Here is a 22930-nt window from a genome sequence, read left to right as displayed (position 1 = left end):
ACGTGAGATGAACAGTGTTCCAGAATACAGGTAAACGTTCAGAAATATGTATTTGGCAATAAATCCCAATTGTACGTGAAACGTGACAGTAGTTATTTTGGAAATAAGTGGAAGACATCCTGAAAATCATTTGCCATGCTTTTACCTGCAGCTGTCAATCTACAGGATTCAGCACATTTTGTACTGATGTTATGAACCCTTTCTCAATTACCTATACGAGATCGATGCCAAAACGGATATCTATATGTAAATTTACAGGATATCTCTTCCAAAATAAAGAAATACATTTCTTCAGCGAACCTGGGGTGTTTCTCGGTCTCACAGAAATGCCTCTTCAGCTTGTTAGTTTGGAGCCTTTGCTTACAGTGATTCACAACACAGGCTGACTCAGTTACTAGACAAACTGGAATTACATTACTGGGCATTCAGAAGGAAGTCAATATTCCAGTTTGAAAAACTTGTTGTGACGAGTTGGGAATGTCAGTCTCAGTTGCTGGCTCAAATATTTCACTGTTCTATTTCCTCCTAACAGTTTCACCGATCTATTGAACATTCTTAAAACATGTAAAATAATGCATCATTTGGTTTGAGGCTGTTGTGACACAACCATGAGTTAAATAACCAAAGCCTCCCTTTCAAACCTGCTCCCCATAACACTCTACATGAAACAAAACAGTACCCAGCTGCTCCAGGCAGAATTACCAAGCACTTCAACTGAGCATCTGGCGTTATGTTTTACCGCTTCAAGTAGATTCATATACACTGAATAAACTAGCAATATGAAGGCCAATGGGTCTCACTTACATTTTGAGTCCTGACTAGAACATTAGAAACAATTCTGCATGTGAAGCAGAACGTTACACTAAACAGTCAATAGCCTGAAGTGAACAAGAAATACTCCTATGAGCAAAGACAAGCACACACTGTATGTTTTAAAGAACTGGTAACAATAGGTAAATCAGCTGCACGGTCAAACCAAACCTAAACAAAAAAGCTCATTCACATAGTCACAGGTTAGTCTGAAATCTGGCATAAAATTGGACCTCTTGGCCCCACCTAAATGATCCGTTTTGGGACAATAACCTCTCTCTACAACTCAAACTTTAAAATTATTATTTTTTGTTCTCAATTTGATGTTTTTAAACAATACCCGAGGATTTTGTTGGTGACAATGTCTAAGAAGGTTAAAACGCCAGATGAAGCCCTAACTAAATTGTGTATGTTTCAGGTGTCTTGTTAATTACCTGCCCAGGAAGTCGTCTTTATCAGGATCTTCGTCATAAAAGTCCATCTCCAGGTCTTGGCCAGGTACCTCGTGAACGACAAACTGTTTCACAAAACATATTGGAATTGGAGATATACAATTAAAGACAGAAACCTATTCACAAATACACATACACAAACAATACAATCAAGAAAAACGTAAGTGCAGAGACTAAAGCTTTTCTTCAGTGCGGCCAGCCAGGACTGCCGAAATACCAAGGCTGCTTAGTCTTTATTCCACCCATGCCTCTTTCTTCTTCCAACCAACAGTTCCTATCGTTATCTCACCGTTGTAGGTTCTTTCTCCATCAGATTTCTCCCTTTGTCATGGTTTTCCTACCTAGGTCTTTCCTCCTTTTTCTGCTTTCTTCTATTCTTCTGGGGGTGAAAAATAACCCAGTGTAATGCTCAATACACAGTAAGTCATAACGTGCCTCTGTGACTGTAGTTAAATGCACTACTCAATGACTTCATCTCATACCTCTTTACAATTCTGAAACCCCAAAACATGCCTTTCTAAACCCTCCCTTGGACTCATCCCCCTCCACCTCCCTTTTACTAGTCCCCCTCCACCTCTATTTAACTCATCCCAAGCAGCCTCCTACTGCTATGAGCTCCAAAAGAAAAAAAAATACATTTTTAAATAATAAAATCTACATTCAGCCCTTCTATCCCTCCACTATCCTTTTCAATCCAAATAACTGACTAATACCCACCACTCAAATTAGATTCATATTTTCACTATACTAATTCACCACTAATCATTTATGGGTTCCGAAGTAGCGTGGTACTAGCCGAAAAGGCGCTTCAACACTCCATCAAGGCTAGAAAGCGCTATATAAATGCAAACCTTTTTCCCTCTTCTATCCCTCTACTATCCTTCTCAATCCAAATAACTGACTAACATGTGCACCACTTAGGGTGACCAACTGGCATGGGTGCAAATTCAGGACAGTGAGTGTAAAAATTCAGGACAAAGGGTCAAAATTCAGGACAAAATCAGGATAGGAGGTCAGAATTCAGGACAAAAGGTAAGTTTTACAGACACATCAGAGGAGGTTGCACAATAGTATATAAGTAAGTAAATAGACAACACAAAGTAAAAGTAAAAATAAGTTTATATTAGGTTGAGACAATTGTGCACTTCATGGTTTGTCAGTATGCGCGCAGCTTTAAGCAAATGTGCAGGTCTTTTTGTGGTAACAAAACTGCCCCCACCTTTCCAGCTCCCAGAGAAAACGCCTGATGCCCGGTCTGGCCAGTCTGGCCTTGCTACCACCCTCCAATGGCACCCCTCATCTTCACATAGACCCTCTCCTGTGTACTTAATTTCTTCTATAGTACTACTCATCCCAAGTATGTGGGGCAGAGTGTTGGAGTGCGTTACAACACACACACATTATATAGAGACAATCACTCAAATGTTGCTTAAGATAATGGGGCTTACAATGTGTAATCATACTTTCATCCATCATTCAGTCTTTCACCATTCATTCTGTCCTTCCATCTGTGTGCCCATCCGTGTCCATATTCAACCATTTACAAACCTATCCATCACGTATCCTTCCATCCATCATTTCGCACAGCCATCCCTCAATCCACCCTATTACTCATCCATTATCCATCCATCCTTTCGCCCTATCCATCCGTGCACTCATCCATCCACTCTTCCACTCATCCATCCAGCCATTTACCTATCCAGCCATCCTTTCACTTACTCATTCATCCATCCAGACACTCATCCTTCCACCCATTTACCCGTTCAGTCATCCAATTACGCATCCCCCTTTCTCTTTCAATTCCCCTTTCACTTAGCCATTCGTCCTTCCACCCACCCATCCACTCATGAATACATCCATTGAACCTATCATTCATCCATCCTTTCATTCATCCATCCTTTCACTCTCATCCATCCATCCTCTAAGCATCCATCCACCTGTTCACTCCTTCACTCATCTATCCATCCTTTTGTCCGTCTACCCGCCCTTACACTCACTCATCCAGCCTTACATCCACCCTTTCACTCATCCGTCCATTCATTTACCCTTTCACTTATCAATTCATCAATCCATCCATCATTGCACTCATCCATCCACCAATTCACTTGCCCATCATCCACCCTTTCACTCATCCATCCATCCATCATTGCACTCATCTATCCAGCCATCCATCCATCCACCCATCCCTTCACTTCACTTCACTTCACTTCACTTCCTTACTCACTCACTCACTCACTCACCTTTTCACATTAATTATGAGACCCATCAAGAACTCCACCCTCGCTGTAGTTCCTAAAGCAAGGGGTGGGGTGGGGCAGGGTTCACTATGCCCCTGCACAAAGGCAATATGAAAAAGTGGAAGGCATGAGTCATGCATGATGCACAGTGCCTAGACGTGGGGCGACTGTGACATGGTGTTACCATAGCTTTAAGTGAGATGAAAAACTAGGGGGGTCTCTCCAAAAGGGTGTTCGATGTAATAAAATCTGTGGCTTAAAACACATAAGCTAAAAATCTGTGCTTAAAATAATGTGCCACCCGACTGGTATTTTTGTTGTTCCTGTCATTGCATCCAGATATATAATACAACAAGTAATGTTACACCTACAACAAGCCAGAACTAATGGCTTTGTTAATGGCTGTTAGCTGCATAAAAAAAAGCAGCAACCATGGCTGCTATACTATAACTATAATCCTTTCCTTTGAACTTCTTTCACTGCCTCCCTATGGTTAACTGGATTCACACCTAGCAACAGCATGGGCGTTTTTGCACTTCCATGAGACAGAATGCCCTGCCCTGGACCCAGGCTGGAGGAGGCCACCACATGCTGTGCCAGCCAGACTGGCCCATTGTCATTCTGTATGTGGCAATCAGACCCACACAGAATGACAATGGGCGGGGTGGGGCTGCTCTTGTGCTCAGAGGAGTGTGAGGCGGTCCCATCAGGGGGCTCACGTCTTTTGCAGGGGAACAGCTCTGTTCTCTGAAAGGCCCAAAATTACGGACAAAAGGCGTCCGTAAAAGTGAAATTACGGACAACAGACGTGAGGTCCAATTTACGAACTGTCCGTGAAATTTACGGACGGTTATCCATCCTAGCACCACTCAAATTACTTTCATATTTTCACTATACTAATTCACCACTAATTCTTTATGGGTTCCGGAGTAGCGTGCTACTCGCCCAAAAAGCGATAGGACGCCTCATCAGGGGTAGCAAGAGCTATATAAATGCAATTACAATACAATACTTCAGATGTCATTAACAGGTGCAGACGGGGCTTTTTTATCATGTTCCTCTAGACGTTTAAAATGAACTAAGTATGCCTAAAGTTACTTTTCCATTCAGAATATTGTAGCAGCTTTTACAGATGCAATCCCCAGCACCCCCGCACTTTTAGGGACGGCCCTTCATTCGGACAGGACAAGCTTGTCGGTCGAGTCCACCCTGTGTGGGTTGGAGGGTGCGCAGAAAAGGCATCGGCGGTGTGGTGGCCCGACGGCTGCCCACCTCAGGTGGAGGTAAACAGCTGCTTCGGTTCTGAACCGGAAGCGCCTCGCGCGCACTTGGCTGCACGCGGCCGTCTGCTGCATTGCATTGACTTTGCAACCGGCCCCGATAGTTGCTCGGCTGCTCATTGATGCGAGTGGGGGGAGACCCAGTGCTGCTGGCTGTGTAGTGATCCCTGCACAGGCCTGTCCACGGTCTGTCCCAGCATGCCAATGAGTTATTTTGCTCCCAAATCAAAAAGAACATTCCACAAGCACAGGACGCTTTCTTCTCATAATTTTAACTATTTCGAGGAGGAAGATGTAGTTTTTTTTACACTTTAGAAATTTAATTTACTCTCTATGTACCCAAATAATTCATTCTCGTGTTGACGGTACTGCATACATTTATGCTAGTAAGTATTTTTGTTTCACAAAGTCCAATTCCGAGGTGATTTTTCTGACTGGATCTGCACAACTTTCAAACAATAGATCTCTTCGACATTCATTTAGCAACATATATGGGCATGACAGTGCTAGACAGATTAATTTTCTGTAAAGAATTCTCGACGAAGGTCTAGGTCTACTTCGAATACCAAATATAAATAAAAGGTTGCCTTCAAGGGTGTAGGTGCGGCCAAAAATTTATGTTTTTGAGTTTTTATAGCGTCTGCAGGGTGCAATGCACCAACTATATTAACAATTATTTTGAACTTTAATATTTGCAGATGGGTTTTAAGACCTGTGCCATTTGCGGTTGGCTAAAATGAAGACTTCGTTCATTTTCCAAGTGAATGGCAGTCCGGAGGTTTTTTCAAACGATAATACAGCACGTAACACACCATATGAGCGTTATTGTGGCAAAAAGACTTCAAATAAGCTATACTAAAAAAAAAAAGTACGTCTGCGCTGCAGCTGTGAGGTGAGTGGCATTCTCAGATATTCATTGTGCGCTGGTTAATTCTGCATGAGGTTTTCATTTTACCTCTGGGGTGCTTTGTCACCGAGGCAGAAAATTACTTCTCAAGTTCGAACAAGCACTGGCCCAGCCAATAGATCTGCTTTTCGAGGTGGCATTTGAACAAAGCAATTAAAAAAAAAAAAAACGGAGCTGGACGGATTTGTGTGGAGGACGAAATGAACAAGCTGGAAGGAAGAGGGAAGAGCCACAGAGAGCACAGCAGTGGGCAAATATACAAGCATTGGAAATGCAAAAGGTCTCGCATTTGCTTAAGTTAGAGCTATTGGCGTTGTAAATGGCATTGCAAATGACAATGTCTGTTAACCATGTGTTATGGAGTGTATGTGGTGTGTAATGAAGTTCCTGGTTTCAGATTTACTTTTAGAGCTGTGCAGTGTTTGAAATAATAGTTCTTTTGTGCATAGTTCTTTATTGGTTCTTCCAACAAAAGTGTGTGCCTGTCTCACTGCCCCAGCCCGGCCTGCTGGTCTGCTGGCCTCAGGCTCCCAGCGATTCTCAACTAATCTGTTTAATACTTGCTTACACTGCCAAGATGTGGCAGGATTTTTCTATAGCCCCTAGCAAGTTTATTCTTATATGTAAAAAGTGGGTGTATACATAAACTCACTTATGCAATGCTTTGCTTATTGTATTATTTACTTGTGTTTATGAAGCCCGTAACTGTATTGCTTCATAGAATGTTTTCTCATACTGTATGCTACAGCATGTGGGTCACGGCTTGACTGCTGACTTTGGAGCTGGGAAACCAAGGTACGAGCCTCGGGGTTGACTCCACATCCTGTGAGTCTGTGCAAATCAAGTAATATCCCTGCGCCTACATTTTTTTAAAAAATATATATATATATATATATATATACACACACACACACACACACACACACAAATGTGACCTTGTGTAAACGTAACTGATACTTTGGAGTTTAAGTACTCCGCACAATCTGCACTCCCCTCCCTTCCTACTACTCCTTAAGTTCACATCATGCCCTATGTCTCGTAACCAGTCCCTTCCCCATCCTACTGACCAAGCTTCGCCCCAGGAGCAGAGATGTTGATGGGTTGGGGCAGAGTCTGGGGATACATGCGGGTTTTCATGCTTTCTGTTATGTTTGTGCCTCGTGACACAAACTTCATGAATCAGAAGGAATAGAAATCTCCCTCCACCAGGTAAGTTGTATCCCTATAAGAGATCCTGGGGACAAGAGCTTTATGACCCCAGCCTCCCCTCCCCCCGGGAGGGGTTGTGATGGGACAACCTCTGGAAGAGGATCCAGACATACATTTATGGTATAAAGAGCGGTACGTCCTGCCCCGCCAAGAGCACCCGACTTAACAACAGATGAGACAGAGGTACTGCAGGGCATCTGCGCGTCGTACAGTAGTTGCCCATGGCGCCTCTGATCAGCAACCAAGCACCTCGCGAAAAGCATGTCTACCCTGAAGCACCGTGCAGTGAGAAGCTGGGCGTCTCAGAGCCCGTGCAACTCAGAGAGGGGCGCAGGGTCACCAGCAGGGATGCACCTGCGAGGAGAACCCCTCTGCTTGGAGACCTGAGACCCCCAAACAAGCGCAGGAACACATCTTTCCAAAGCACCGGAAGCGGAGGGCTGTGGACAAACGAGGAGAGAAAGAGGGGGGGTGGGAAGGAGGTATGGTGCCATAATATTTTGAGAAGGGAGAGGAATGGAGCGTTGGGCTTGATGAGAAAAGTGGAGTGGGAAATAAATAAAGTGAGCGCAGCGCTCATTAAAGTAAAGGAAAAAAAGCATAAGGCGCAGGTGGCGGACAACACAGAGGGCGGGTAATGGTGGGGACGACACACAGGTGCTTACATACTTATGAAGGAGACCGTGTAACGCCGCAAGTAAACAATTCAGTCCGGGTGGGCTGGGCCGAGAGGAGACACAGCGGTAACAAAGAGGGACTAAGAAGCCTCCTTTACAATGAAAAGCCACCGTTTAGCACGAACGATGACGCAAGCCAATAGTAATGATGGGCGGGGCTTCAAGTCCCCTTCTGAAATCGTACCGATTACAATAAGCCTCGCAGAGCGAGGAGCGCATGTGCGCTTCAGCGCTATGTCTTCAAGACCTAATAAAGGGCACTAAGTAAGAAAGTAAGAAAACACCGTAAGAACGCATTACGAAAACAGATACAGTCCCATGGAGTACCAAGAAAAAAGGAAAAAGGTATTCTTCGAATGTAAGCACTGGAAAGATACAAGTCATCCAATGAAAAAGATTGGTAAATAAACTGTGCTGGACCGGAGGGACAAGCACATGAAGAGGGCAGAAAGGCACTGAATAAGAAACAAGCAGATGAGACAGAAAAGAAAGCTAACCAATCATGGGGAATGGGCGGACCCAAAGCTCACTGGAAGCGTTGGCATTGTACACAATAGGTATTTCGACAACAGTTTAAAACTCTCTCTGTAGCCTAGAAATGAAAGCAAAAGGGAAAGCAATCAGCAAGAAAGATGAAAAAGTCATATGTGCACAAATGCAATGTGGTATTCCTCCCGTGAACTGTGGGAGCCGGGTTGGAGCTAATGTCACTTGGCACTACGCCTCAGTATTTAACTCCTGTCCCAGCATTATTTTGGGCACTGTGATTAAAAGTAACACAAATAAAAGCAGAAACCTGATCATATTTGATGATGTGAACGCAAGGTGCTCACCATAACCAATGGATAAGGAGTGCTTCACACCCACTTTGCTTTATTTTAAATACTCGCTTTGTATCTCAACATGCTTAAAAATGAATGCATTGTTATGCTGTCCCTCTAAGGAGATCCCTCTGGAGTAAGACAGGCGTGCTTCCTTTCACTCTAAAATGATGGCCAAGAGGATGTGCATGATGTAGACCAAAGCCATTCTACTGGAAATTATTGTGACCTACGAGTACGCCGGCACAGTCAATATAATTCTGGAGACTTGCCAAACAATCAGTTTTGTTATCACAGTCAACAAAGATTAATGCACTTAATCAGTAAAAGTAAACAATTCACAGGGCGATTACTAGTTCAAACCTGTCCAGGACCCGCTCTCAAGTATTACGGCAGGGAGTGTGACTCCTGTCGCTGATCCTGTGGCTCGGCTTACTCTAGCTTATGTACAAATGCATACTAAACATGGAGCAGACTTCAGTGAAGGACCTATTCCTCAGGTAAAGGAAGTAAAACAGATGGTAGGCCGCTACAGGGGGAATCGCACTTTGCAGATCCCGTACAATAAATGTCTGAAGTTAAAACCACAACCTAGGAGGCACAAAGCACTACAATGATGGCTGCAGTGGAAAGAATTAAACCAAGATGCACAGGCTAAAAGCTGCCTTTCTGCACTGCAGTAGCCGGTGTGAAAAACATGGTCGACCCTTCACATTCATAGAATACCAGTTCAGAGAAACCATTTGAGGTCAACTTTTGAATCTGAATTTTGAAGAGGAATTACTTTTATCATTTCGAAGAAACTAATTCATGTAATGCCTTCTTTAAATTGTCTTTTCCTTCCTTTTTAAATGCCATTTATCTTGATAATGCTTAACTCTTGCTTTTCCCCACTATGTCCCGTCACTGTTTTTAATGCTATTTTGGAAGTTGCCCCAACCCCCTTCCCTCTTTCCACTGCTTTTAACCCCATTACTTCTCCATCCTAAGTCCTCCCCCTGTTTATTGGGCTGGAGAACCCATCAAAATCCCCTTCTTCACCCAGTTTTTCTAAATTAATTTATTTTCCTCCTCCCACATGTATCTCCTTTTTCCAATTTTTTTGTAGGTTGCCTTTTCCATACCCTCATTCCTCTTTTTAACCATTCCCCTACTCTGCGTCCCTCTACCTTCGTCTGGTGTTCTTTTTTTTCTGCTCTTTAATATTCAAACTAAGGGGTCGATTAGGATGGCGGACGGACAAAGTCCGTCCGCCATCCTGTCTGGGGCAGGGACCGTCCGCCACAAGGGCGGAGGTACCGTGCCCCGAATTAGGATGCACCCACCACAGGGGCGGGTGCATCCCGCATTTTTAACATTGCAGCCGACGGTGCTGAAAGCACCGTCTGCCGCAATGTCAAAAATGCATGTTGTGCGTTTCACAGCACTGCCATGTTGTACTGTGAAACGCAGGGGGGTACCATAGGTACCCCCCATGTGCACCCCCCACACCCCCCTTCACCCTGGGGGCCCGCAACAGGCCCCCAAAGCAAAGCCCGTATGCCTTTCCGTGGTGAAAGGCATCTGCATCCGGCCATCGTAATATGGCTGGCGGTGTCTGGAACCGCAAGGCGACCGGGGCGGAAAAGCGGCGGATGGTGTCTGTCCGCCACAGTCTCCCCCGCCATTGTAATATGGCGGGGCGGGGGCGGAAATCGGTGGCAGACTGGCACAGATGGCGGACGGATCGCCACTGCCTGCAATCCTAATCGGCCCCTAAGTTTCCTAACTTTAACTACTCGAAGTATCTAAGCACTTTATTCCCGAGGGAAATCGATCTCTCTATTTCAAAATAAGATTTAGAAATCTACCATAACTGGCCTACCCTAACAATAGTGAAATAGCACAGCCAGTTCTGACTTCAATAAATGCAAGTTGGGAGGTCGGGAGAGAGTACTGAACTTTAGGTTGCTATGTTCACATACACTAGAGGACGAAATTTGGGTGTCTAATTTTACTTTTTATATTGTTCTTTTTGTACTTGAATAATGTAATGTTTTACCTTGGCATCATTTACATTATTTGTGTGGCCCTAGAGTTGAAACAAATACATTGATAGAACTTCTTCCAAGTAAAAGTTTTTAAACTATTCTTGGCGGTGTATTTTATTATTTTCAGTGAAACATTGTTTCTATTAATTGTTCATTCAACAGATTGTTGAATATTTGAGTTCTCAAATTAGTTTGGATTATTTTGTTTTTCTATAAATATTCAAATGAAAGCAAGTATGATTAGCAGTACGCGTTTTCTCGATATTTTATTGCCTGGTTCTATATCTAGTCAGTAAGTCTTCACTGAAAAATTACACAGATGTTGTAGGAAGAGCTTTCACATTCACGATATTGCTGCATTAAAAGTGATGGAAGCAACTTGGCTCTTCGTTAGACCCGCCACAAATGCAAATATATCTTCCAGTGGTAAAAAAATGAAGAGTGCCCCTGAAACGCCAGGGACTTGAGGGACTTAAGAACCCAAACTAAATGGACCAAAAGAGTTCCTCTTCAATTTAAACACACATTTATTGTATTAAATAAATGCTAATGTACTTGTTTATAACATTAATAAAATACTTTGAAATACAATAAAAGAAATGTCCTTGTATTATGCCCACAGTTAACATGTTGAACAATGCAGGTGCAGGCTAATCGTACCTCAAACCTTTCGTTCCATACAGGGTTTAGATTTTCCTTGATTGTTTTGCTTCTGTACTTCTGGTTTCCAACTCTTGCAACAGCATAGGGATCAGACTTTCCCTTAATGATTCCCCTCAGGTAAGTGTCCTTGGGGACCAGTTTTTCAGCTGCGATGAGATGGACTTTCAACACCCCCTGCAACAGAAAACGCCAACGACACACAAGTTCACAGATCACTATAATGTTAAGTAATTTTCTTATCAATGTGGAGCAGACAGTGCAGTATGATGAACAGAACTGGCAAGTACATTCAACAAAAAGGCAATGATAACCTGAAAATAGCATTAAAATCTCCTTAACTCTGAATGTATTATAAAAAAGAAAAATATGTAAACCATCACAGCATAAAAGATATGATACCTGGTGGTGGGGCAGTTAGATGGGAGTGTGCATCTTGAACAACATTTGGACATGGACGTCATTTAGGGGTTGCGAGGGACCCCTGCCGCTGCCTGCACAACCCTTGGCCTCAGGTGGCAAAATCAGTGCCTGGAACACAGTGGCAGCTCGTCCTCATGGACCCAGGTCGGGCTTCGCATTTGCTTGTTTTCTGTCACTTTTTTATTACACTAATACTGAATAATATTGCATTTTTCACAGTAAATTAATAAGGATTGGGTTACAATTAGCTAGAGTATGAACCTCCCAGGCAGAGAAGGAAGTAAAAAATACTTTTAAATGTATGTTGTGTGCGGGCTTGCGGTGAGAGTGTGTTTCTATGAAAGTGAGTGTGTGTCTTGTAAGCATGCTTTAGTGAGTGAATGTAAAGGTCAAATGGCTTGTGATGTCACTTCCGCCACCAGTGGCGGGTGACAACTTTAAAATATGGTGAGGCGCAATGCCCAAAAACCTCACCATATTTCCAGAACTTACTGGTACTGATAATCGCGGCAAGATGACAGGACTTAGTGGCAATGGGAGATCCTGGAGAGTGAGGCAGGAAAGGGAAGGACTTCTCTCCTTCTGTAGCGAGAATCCAACCAATCCTGGACCTGCAGAGAAGCTCCAGGATTGGTTGGAGAAGGCTAACCCAGTGCTCATTTTGAGGCTGGGGGCCTGCGGCTGCAATCCCTTTGCTGTCTTACAGCATTGGGATTGCAGGCTTTGAAGTGCTCATGACAGATTGGCCGGCTGTAGACAGCCAGCCAATCTGTCCTGCGCTATAGCAGGGCTGGAGTAATAGTGAAATTGTAGGAATCACTCAGCCCCGCCCCTCGCACTAATATATACCATTTTATTATAGTTTGTCTCCGGCTCCCGCGAGCCTGAGACAAATTATAATAAATGGTATTTGTTACCATTTTAATAACGTGTGTTTACCTGCTGCACTCGCAGCAGGCGGGTAGACAGTCCTCCACCCAAGAGGAGGAACCCCCCCGTCTGCTACCCCTGCCATTTTAAATGACGTTCATGCATCTGGACATATTGAGCACTCATAACTTCTGGATCTCGGCCAGGAAATTACAACATCTCGGGAGCTCCCAACCCCTCTTTAGTCTTCTTTCAGCACTGAACGTCGAACACTTCACTCGTTGAATCCTCCAAACAGAGGACTTCAAAATAGTCTGTGCTGCTTGCCAAGGTAGGGTGGAAAGTTCAAGTCAAGTCAAGTCACAATTTATATAGCGCACTACATACCCAGAGGGTCTCAAGGCGCTTGAGGAGGGGGGGGGTTTACTTATCGAATATCCAGGTTTTAAGCTGTTTTCTGAAGGCTAGGTGGTTTTGAGTGAGGCGGAGGTGGGTGGGGAGGGAATTCCAGGTTTTGGCTGCTAAGTAGGAGAAGGATCTTCCCCCCATGGTGGCTTTGTGGATGCGCGGGACGGCGGCGAGGGCTTGGTTGGACGAACGCAGCTGGCGGGTGGGGGTGTAGAAGGAAAGGCGCGTGTTGAGGCAATCCGGTCCGAGTTCGTAGAGGGCTTTGTGTGCGTGGGTGAGGAGACGGAAAGTTATCCTTTTGTTGACGGGGAGCCAGTGCAGGTCTTTCAGGTGACCGGAGATGTGGTCTTTGCGGGGGATGTCTAGTATGAGTCTGGCTGAAGCATTTTGGATGCGTTGGAGTTTTTTCTGCAGTTTTGCGGTGGTACCGGCGTAAAGGGTGTTTCCGTAGTCTAGACGGCTAGTAATCAGAGCGTGGGTGACCGTTTTTCTTGTTTCGGTGGGCATCCATCGAAATGTTTTTTTGAGCATGCGTAGGATATTGAAGCATGATGATGAGACGGCGTTGACTTGTCTGGTCATCGAGAGTGAGGAGTCCAGGATGAAGCCCAGGTTCCGTGCGTGGTCCGTCGGTATGGGGGCTGTTCCTAGGGCCGTTGGCCACCAAGAGTCGTCCCATGCGGAAGGGGAAGTACCTAGGATGAGGACTTCCGTTTTGTCCGAGTTCAGTTTCAGACTGCTGTGCTTCATCCACTCGGCTACTTCTTTCATCCCTTCATGTAGGTTGGTTTTGGCGGTGGTTGGGTCTTTGGTGAGTGAGAGGATCAGCTGAGTGTCATCAGCGTAGGAGATGATGTTGAGGTTGTGTTTCCGTGCGATGGTTGCGAGGGGGCTCATGTAGACGTTGAAGAGGGTGGGGCTGAGTGATGATCCTTGCGGGACGCCGCAGATGACTTCGGAGGCCTTTGACTTGAAAGGGGGGAGGCTGACTCTCTGAGTTCTTCCAGCGAGGAACGAGATGATCCAGTCCAATGCTTTTCCTTGAATTCCGATGTTTCTAAGGCGTTGTATCAGGGTGCTATGGCAGACTGTGTCGAAGGCTGCAGAGAGGTCAAGGAGGATGAGGGCGACTGTGTCTCCGTTGTCCAGAAGTGTTCGAATGTCATCTGTTGCTGTGATGAGGGCGGTTTCGGTGCTGTGTTTGGCTCGGAAGCCAGACTTTGAGGAGTCGAGTGATTTGTTGGTTTCGAGGAAGGCGGCGAGTTGATTGTTGACGGCTTTCTCAATGACTTTGGCAGGAAATGGGAGGAGCGAGATGGGGCGGTAGTTTTTGAGTTCGGAGGGGTCAGCTGTAGGTTTCTTCAGAAGGGCGCTGAGTTCGGCGTGTTTCCAGCTTTCTGGGAATGTGGCGGAGTTGAAGGAGCAGTTGATGACGTCTCGGAGATGGGGTGCGATAACGGAGTTTGCTTTGTTGAAGATGTGATGGGGGCATGGGTCTGTCGGGGATCCTGAGTGGATGGAGTTCATCAGGTGAATGGTGTCTTCTGTGGAGATTAGGTTCCAGTCGAGAAGGTAGTTCGGAGGAGGTACAAGTTCGGAGGTGAGTGAGGTGAACTGGTTTACAGGTTGGTTGTCAAAGCTGTTGTGAATGTCGGCGATTTTGTCATGGAAGAATGAGGCGAGGGAGTCGCAGAGGACTTGAGATGGGGTGATGTCGTTTGAGCTGGCGGTGGGGTTGGCGAATTCTTTGATGATGTTGAAAAGTTCCTTGCTGTTGCGAGTGTTGTTGTCTAGTCGGTCTTTGAGTGCTGATTTCTTGGCTGTTCGGATTAGTTGGTGGTGCTTGCGGGTGGCGTTTTTGAAGGCGGTTTGGGTGATATTGTTTGGGTCTTTTTTACAAGTTTTTTCAAGGGAGCGACATAGCTTCTTAGATTTCTTGAGGTCATCGTTAAACCAGGGGGCGTTCTTGCTTCCTTGCTTGATTTGATGTTTTTTCAGGGGTGCTAGTTTATCGGCGGTTTGGGTTAGCCATTGTGTGAGGTTGATAGCGGCTTGGTTAGGGTTCGTTGAATAGGCAGGTGGTTTTTGAAGAAGCGATGAGGAGATCTGGTCGATGGTGATTTTGTTCCAATTTCTTCGCAAAGTTGGTTGAGAGTGGTTGTGGATCGTGGTCTTGTTGTAGGTGAAGTGGACGCAACTGTGGTCCGTCCAGTGGAGGGGTGTGGTGTGAGTGAAGGAGATGTGCTTGCTGGAAGTGAAGATAGGGTCGAGTGTGTGTCCTGCGCGATGAGTGGGGATGTTGACAAGTTGTTTGTGTCCGAGATTGGCGAGATTGTCCAGAAGGGTGGCAGTGTTGCTGTCGTTGCTCTTTTCCAGATGGAAATTGAGGTCTCCCAGTAGAATGTATTCTTCCGAGGGGAGGGCGTGTGGGGTGATGAAGTCAGTGATGATGTCGCTGAATTTTGTACGGGGTCCTGGTGGCCTGTAGAGGAGGGTGCCTCTGAGTGTGGTCTTGGGGTCGGTGTGGATTTGGAAGTGAAGGTGTTCGGCGATCGCGAGGTTGTCTTCTGAGCTAATTGAGACGCGTATGGTGTTCTTGTGGACGATGGCGATGCCTCCTCCTGTTTGGATGGGGCGGTCCTTACGGATGATCTTGCAGCCGTCCGGGATGGCTATGGTGATGTCTGGAGCAGAAGAGGCATTCATCCAGGTTTCTGTTAGGAAGGCAATGTCCGGAGAAGAGGTGTCTAGTAGATTCCAAAGGTCGATGGCGTGTTTGTGAACCGACCGTGTGTTGAGAAGGATGCATTTAAGGTGGTTGGTGTCGGGTCTCTGTTTGGTGTTCGTGGGTTTGGTGTGGGACTTGATGCAGGTGAATTTACAGGGGTGGCAGGTGAAGGGTCCATGGGTGTGTCCAGGTGCTGCTTGGGCGCAGTTAGGGAGTCGGCCGGGGTTAAGTGCTAAGAGGGTGGAGGCGTCGTATGTAAAGCGGGAGGGGTGGGTGATGCGGGGACCAGGGGGTTTGGCACTGGGCGCGGTCCAGGCGCGGACTGGCGTAGACGGGCTTACCTTTGGCGCACCTTCGGCGTGGCCGTAGCGCGTGGACGCTGCGCGTTGGTACATCTGTCATAAATGGAGAGTGGAGCGGGGCGGAGCGTGGGAGGGTCGGCAGGGAGGCGGGAGCGGGGAGGAGACACGGGCCACAAGTAAACACCACAACCAAATGGCCGAAATCGAAACCGGGGCACAGCCGGAGTGCGAGCAGAGGTAAAGTTGCACAGAATACACAGAAACAGAAGTTGTTTGTGCAACTACCCCAGTGAAAGACTGGGCAATGATTTGTGTTTATTTCCTCCATGTGTTGTAATATCACCAAGTAAAATTGCCTGGTGTCGTGATATAGGTCAAAATTATTAACTGTAGGTCATTTCCAATCCTCAGGGGAAGACAGAGCAACTCGAAGAATGGAGATATGTACAGGCAACCCCCTGAAAGCTGTTGGTGCGAGAAATATTTATGTGGCCACTCTTTCTTTCTGCTCCCCATTGTTTATTTGGTTCGTGGCTGGCGTTCACAGCAAGGGCAGCGCTATGCCTTGCCTTGCTTATGCTCAGAAGCTACCCTGGTTATATGCTCAGGGCAGATAATTCTACATTACATCAGATTAACTCAGAGAAGCACTCACCAAAGCCTCTTCGCTATTCCAACCACTGGGTGCTTTGCACAGATAGTGCCACTGCGGCTAAGGCAGATGTGTCTAATAAAGCATTTGTGAGGCAATAGTTCTACTCTGGTCAATCGGATAGTCCACCTGTGCCTTCATATTGAAGTTACAGCTGCCTATAACTTTACCAGTGTCGCTATCATGAGACCTAACCATTTATGGTTCATGTGCAGGGCAACCATAAGATTTCTTCCAAAACCTGTGGAATGTGGAGGAGAGGTGTATCCACGTCGACCATTCCACAAATAAGGCAACAGGCTCAAATTGTTCTTGAAATGCCAAAGGCTTAAAGTAATTTTACACTGCTTTTCGTTAACTTTGTTCGTGGACATGTTTTTGTTGAGGCGATTAGCGTTAATGCCGGACCGCCATTCCACAAGTCATGATATATAAAGTGCCTTTTAAATCTCCTACACACAAGATCAACAAGAGGCGGCAGCAAGCGCAGACTACCTATATAGAGTAACAGGGAGAAGTAACATTATCTTTCACACTAGGCTGCAAAGTAATGAACCAATGACATTTGAGAACATTACTTGGTCCTTGCGGAGGTTACACAAGAGTACTGGTCATTACACTTTGCCTGCCCTTTACAGTGACCACAAAATATGGCAAAGACAAGTCATTTCTATGGTTCAGCATATGAATATAAACCAGCCCAACGCTATATTTGCACTCATGTACATTCTGTACTCCACAGAGTGTACAAGAAGGAATCAATCTCTATTTCCATGGCGGCTTTCCAGTGACCAATGCTCAAATCAAACTAGCTCAAAAACATGTTTTTTTTTTTAAAAAAACAAAAAACATAAAGGCTGCTTTTTGTGCGTCTGAATGTGTGTGCATTTGCAAGAGACAGAGAACTATAACGAAAGTTCTTCCTTATTATGGTATACAAAATTATAGCAACATGGTCATGCGGTTAACCACGTAATCTGAAAATAAAGAGCCTTAATGGGCCAAAGAACACAGGGCTTAACTAACCTTATAGATAATTACGTCTGTGCCATAGGTACAAACAAATCTCAACTGAACAAAAAATAGTCAACAATGTTATCTAAAAACACCATGGCAACAATTACTTTTTTTTTAAATTTAAAGCACAGAAGATCTAAAACTTTAAATTCAGAATAGGCCCCGTTTTGGCATGTCCTGTAACACTTTGCGTCCCTCCAACAGAGACTCTATTTTTGCGAAAAAGTAGGACAAAGGAGTCTCGTTTCCTGTATTTGAAAATCTCTTACATTGGGGGTACCTCGGTCCTGTGAAGGCTTGAACTGTGGTCAGACCAACAAAGTCGATATTGTATTATAGAGACAGCAGTGCATTATGTGCAGAGCTGTGGTACAAGCAATGCACGCGTGGTCAAATGCCCTTTTCAGAGTTCCTAAGCTCCCAACATGGCGCAGACACAGTGGCGTAACGAAACTTGAGGGGGCCCCCCTGCAAAGCACATGGAGGGGCCCCCCCGTGGCGCGGCGCGGCCCACCATGGCGCGGCTCACCATGCCTCCCCCCGGAGGGGCGGCACACCATGTACTACTATGCCCTACCTTGCTCAACTTTGCCCTACCTAGTACCCCACCCATCCACCCACCCATCCATCCATCCACTCATCCATTCACCCACCCCCCTCCATCCACCCACCCACCCCTCCATCCATCCACTCATCCATCCACCCACCCCTCCATCCATCCACTCATCCACCCACCCCTCCATTCATCCATCCACCCAACCCTCCATCTATCCACTAATCCATCCACCCACCCCTCCATCCATCCATCCACCCACCCCTCCATCCATCCATCCATCCACCCACCCCTCCATCCATCCATCCATCCACCCACCCACCCACCCCTCCATCCACCCACCCATCCATCCATCCATCCACTCATCCGTCCATCGCCCAATCTTCTCGCTGGTTCACATCACGTCAGAGCTGGTGATGCAGATACTGGCTAGTTCCTCATCCTTGTTCAAAGGATCTCGTTTTACACCTATTATTCATCTTTTGTGTTTCGAAGCAGCCAAATGAAATATAATATTATTAGTTATTCAATATGCCTTTAATGATGACAGCATTTTATGTTAGCCTGTCACAGAAAGGGTTATTTCACAGCTATTCACTGGCCTTAAGTTAGGGAGGCTGCTTTCAGCCAGTCCGGAGTGGTAAGGAAGTTGGTACTTGCAGAATAAAAATAACAGTGTGAAAAGTGAATTTGCAAGGAATATTGGGTGAAAAACAAAACTAGCAACACATCAGTCTAATGAGAAGTAGAGGGTTAAAAGGGTGGACCATGATTGTGGAAAACTCCACTTGAGAAAGTCTAATGCATGGAAAGGGGGATGTTTAAGCTTGGTTTCCTTGGGAGTTTATGACCACCCACAAATCTGTGAGTTAGTTGACATTCACAAACTCGTCTAAGAACCCGTCTGTCTCTGGAAATGGCTGGGGATTTACTCCAGAAAAGGGTAACCCTTCCAGGGGGGATGGGCAAGTTAATTACACTCATCCTGAGCACATGGAGGCCCCGATTCCAAATGTGTCAGGAGAGTAGGAGCTATTTCCAAAATAGGACACCATGGGGCTTGTAGTTTATTGAGTGCTATAAATGGCAACTATTGCAAGTATTTGAGACAGAGTGCTTTAAAATCCCCATGTTATGGTCAAAAGTATACTGTTTCCCTCCGTTACATTCCAGGAAGTATGCCATGAAAAAATTTCAGGAAGGGTGAGCACTCAATTACTGGGTGCAATAACTAAGACCAAACTGAGGATTCCACCAAAGCACAAACTGGGGTTTGCTCAGGTGCTGAAAACACAATGACCGACTCCTAATCAGGGCCAGAGACTGTATCTACTTGCTACTATTGTACATAATTTTACTGTTTTAGTTGTAACTACTGCACAGTTCTGTGATGCCTGAATTAGCCTGATTAGCATGCAACAATAACTGAAATGATCAAAATAACAGCAACAACCACAACATTAATAATTAAAAAATGAAAGTTATCAAGATCCTTAATGCCAAAATAAAGTCATGCAAATGTTATCACTTTTTATTCATGCATGCACACACACTCCTCCACATTATCATCTATCACAAACGCTTTTCAGGGTCCACAGAGTCACAAACAACGGGTCACGATCCTTTATAACAAGACTACTAACTAAACTCCTATCGAACACTCAATGAAACACAGTGGTCTTCATGGTCCGCAACCACCTTCCATAACAAGACTCCCAATGTCCTCCTCAACCCTCAATGAAACACACTGGTCTTTACAGTACCCCAGGGGAACACCATTTTGAATAGGCTTAAATTTGAACTTGTTAAGGAACTCCCCCCCTGTCACTGCTACAAATGACCCCAGTCCCGGACTCTCTTAGTGTCCACCGATTCGGAGCCACCGGTACAGCACTTACATTTGTTTTGGACAGTGAAGCTAACTCGAGTTTTCATAATGCCAGCTGGGTATGCCAGCAGTCAGCAAAGCCTCATAAACGTTAACAGCTGTTTTACACTACGATTGTTACCTTATGTGTCACAAACAGCTCGGGTCTATCATCTGGCTAAATGGATGGGGAATCCAGTTGCAGTCGGGTTTTGGGCCTGATCTTGATCAATTACTCCAGTCTCTAGTGATACTTGCCGTTCCTTCTTTGGGGCCACCCTCACCCACAGCCACTCATCTACCCCTCGATGTCATGTCTAGTTCTAAGAGTGTGATGCACAATGAATGTGACATTCTGCAGCTTGTGAAACTGAGGATGCTCGTGAAGGACACGGGACTCCCTGCGGAAAGCAGCGAATATTTGACTTTGAGGAAGAGGAATCGGGATCACTGTATGGGCAAGTCTGTGGATCCACTGAAGGATTACCATGGACCTCTGTGGGGGAGACTGGATTCTCGCGAGGGGCACTCTGGATCCATGTGACACTGGGTCGATGAAAATGAACCTCGATAATTGTCTGGAGCCTGTGATTGGACGTCTTTGAGAAAGACCAGGTCCCTGCGAAACAGACAGGATAGCTGTCTGCAATATAGACTGGATCCCAGCGAAGAGACGGTGTGCCCACGTTACCTGCACGTGGTGTGACTGTGACAGCCAACAGACACAATATCTCCTGAGAATGGGAGTGAAGCACGGCATAGCATAGCACCCACACGAGAACCCAGTTAGGAAAGGCGCCGAGTGACTTTCCGATGGGTGTTCGGAATTAGACCTACGGGAAGACCCGGCGCTCCATCCAATGACATTCAGGGCTAACACTGCCTCAGAGGGCCTCTACTAGGCATTAATAAATTATTTGGAACACTATCTAGGCACAATTAGTGGTGAGTCGGTGAGCGTCATTGTGCCCTCTAGAAGAATTTGCAGCACAGTCACAGAGGATAGCCCACGGACATTGGGAAACAGTTGTGTGTGGCAGGAGGCGCAATTTTGCAGGTAGTGTGAAAAAAACAACTAGTTACGGCCAGTCAAAATTGGACAATTTACGTTTGTAAACAGGCATGTTGTATTTTTTTGCGCGGCTGTTAGTGTTCGCTGTCTGTTGTTCGGATAAACTCGGAGTATAATATGACTTAGTGTACCTGATGATGAGTCCTCAGTCCTGAGCGACGAGCGTCCGTCAACGGTCAGCAACGTGGGGCTTAAGTTCAGGTTTCCTTTCCTTTCTTTGTCTTCTGCTCCGTGCCCCTGATGCCTCACCTTACACACTATAACGGTAACACGCTTATTTGCGTGTGTGTGTCGTCATTACCTGCGCAATGCGCATGTGTTGTCCCTGCCCCCCTGACAAAATGTTATGAGGCCATTGGTCAGTGAGCCAGCCCCCCCCCCCCCCCTGCCCAGTGCCCCCGCGGCGCGCATACGCGTGCCGGAAGGCCGCGGAAAGGAAAGTGAAAGTCACCAGAGTCAGAGGAGTAGAGTAAACAACCCTGGCTGCCCTGCGTGCCGCCATTGATCCACACCCACCCACCACCACCACCATTAAGACTACTCACAGTGGCCCCGCGCAGGCCCGCACCTCAGGTCACAACAAGAGGGAAATCAAAGGAGCGACCGAGCAGTCAAAAATGACTGGTCCAGTGTAGCGCTTTTATACACACTGCTTCTCAGAAGAGCTATGCGCTTCTATATGTGTTTGTTTCAATTGCCTTGCTTTGTTACGGGGTAGTAGTCTGGTTATAATCTACGTGTTACTGTTGTAGGTTTACATAATTCCACAAATAAGTACATTAACTATATGTTTATTTTTTTGAGGTACATAGATGTGAGGTTAAAAACAGCAAATCCATACTTGACTGTATGTGCTTTTCTTGACGATATTTCTCTGGGGTTACGATATTTTTGCAGCGAGATATCCTGCAATGGCTAATGGCAATTGTGGCATCCAGTCTCAGTCACACACACACTCCAGGCCGCCCGGCCGGCGGGGCCCTGCACCATTCGTGCTCAACTCTGCAGTGCTCAGCTGCCTCAGCACTGCAGTGCAGCCGCTGTCAGCACACAGGCCCCGGCCGGGGCCCCGCACCATCCTGCTGCCAGCCTCACGGGGCCCCCGCCGGGGCCCAGCCCGATGGACGTGCTCAGCCAGCTTACCAGCCACACACACGAGCCCCGGCCCCCATCCTGCTGCCAGCCTCACGGGGCCCGGCCTGACGTCGTGCTCAACTTTACTCCAGTAACTCTGCTTAGCCTGCCAGCCACACATGGGCCCCGCACCATCTGCCAGCCTCACGGGGGGCCCCCACCGGGGCCCGGCCCAGGCCATTCTGCAACCTGCCTCATGGGCCCCGGCCTGGGCCCCGCACCGCTGCCAGCCTCGCCCTCACGGGGCCCCGGCCGGGACCGATACACTGCCAGCCTGCCTCATGGGCCCCGGCCCCGCACCACTGCCAGTCTCGCCCCTCACGGGGCGGGGCCCCGCCCCGCCCGTCCATATTTTTAAAATCCACTCAGTCAATCAAGTCAGTGAGTGGCCCCGGCGGGGCCCACTGGAGCGTGGGGCCCCCGGGGCCCCCCCGCAACGCGGGGGTTGCGGGGGCTTGTGTTACGCCCCTGCGCAGACAGCAATCAGGCACAAAGAGGTGCAACACAGAATATGCGTTGACAACCTCAGCCATCATCAAACTTTTACTCGACACACATGAAATACTGAAACGAGGTTTCAGAGTACAGTTGGAATTTTGACACCTGGGAAGGATATCATCTCAAGTTGATGGAATCTTTCACTGAATGAATTGGTGACACGAACGTCACGTTATTACAGTGAAAAGTCAATTTCATGAGTCAGAATGTCTTACCGCTGTTTCTCTGGCTAAAGAAAAGCAACATAGATTGGACATCTAAAAAAAAGCATACCACTGAGGAATGTTAAACAGGTCACACCAGGGATTCTCAAGCATATGCAT

At 46.4% G+C, this 22930-nt stretch overlaps 1 protein-coding gene across 1 annotated transcript in view; it reads right to left on the bottom strand.

The window, feature by feature from the left end:
• ESYT3 (extended synaptotagmin 3) overlaps positions 1-22930 on the bottom strand; it is a 241697-nt gene that overhangs the window by 53027 nt on the left and 165740 nt on the right. The window contains exons 9-10 of the mRNA XM_078682402.1: positions 11084-11260; positions 1245-1327 (exon numbers count right to left, since the gene is read on the bottom strand). Of these exons, the coding sequence (XP_078538528.1) occupies positions 1245-1327; positions 11084-11260 (260 nt within the window). The remainder of the gene's footprint in view (positions 1-1244; positions 1328-11083; positions 11261-22930) is intronic.

Source organism: Lissotriton helveticus, chromosome 3_1 (genome assembly GCF_964261635.1).
Source record: "Lissotriton helveticus chromosome 3_1, aLisHel1.1, whole genome shotgun sequence".
Taxonomy (NCBI): Eukaryota; Metazoa; Chordata; class Amphibia; order Caudata; family Salamandridae; genus Lissotriton; species Lissotriton helveticus.
The sequence above is the reverse complement of the archived record's forward strand: the minus strand, read 5'-3'. Positions and strand labels throughout refer to the sequence as shown.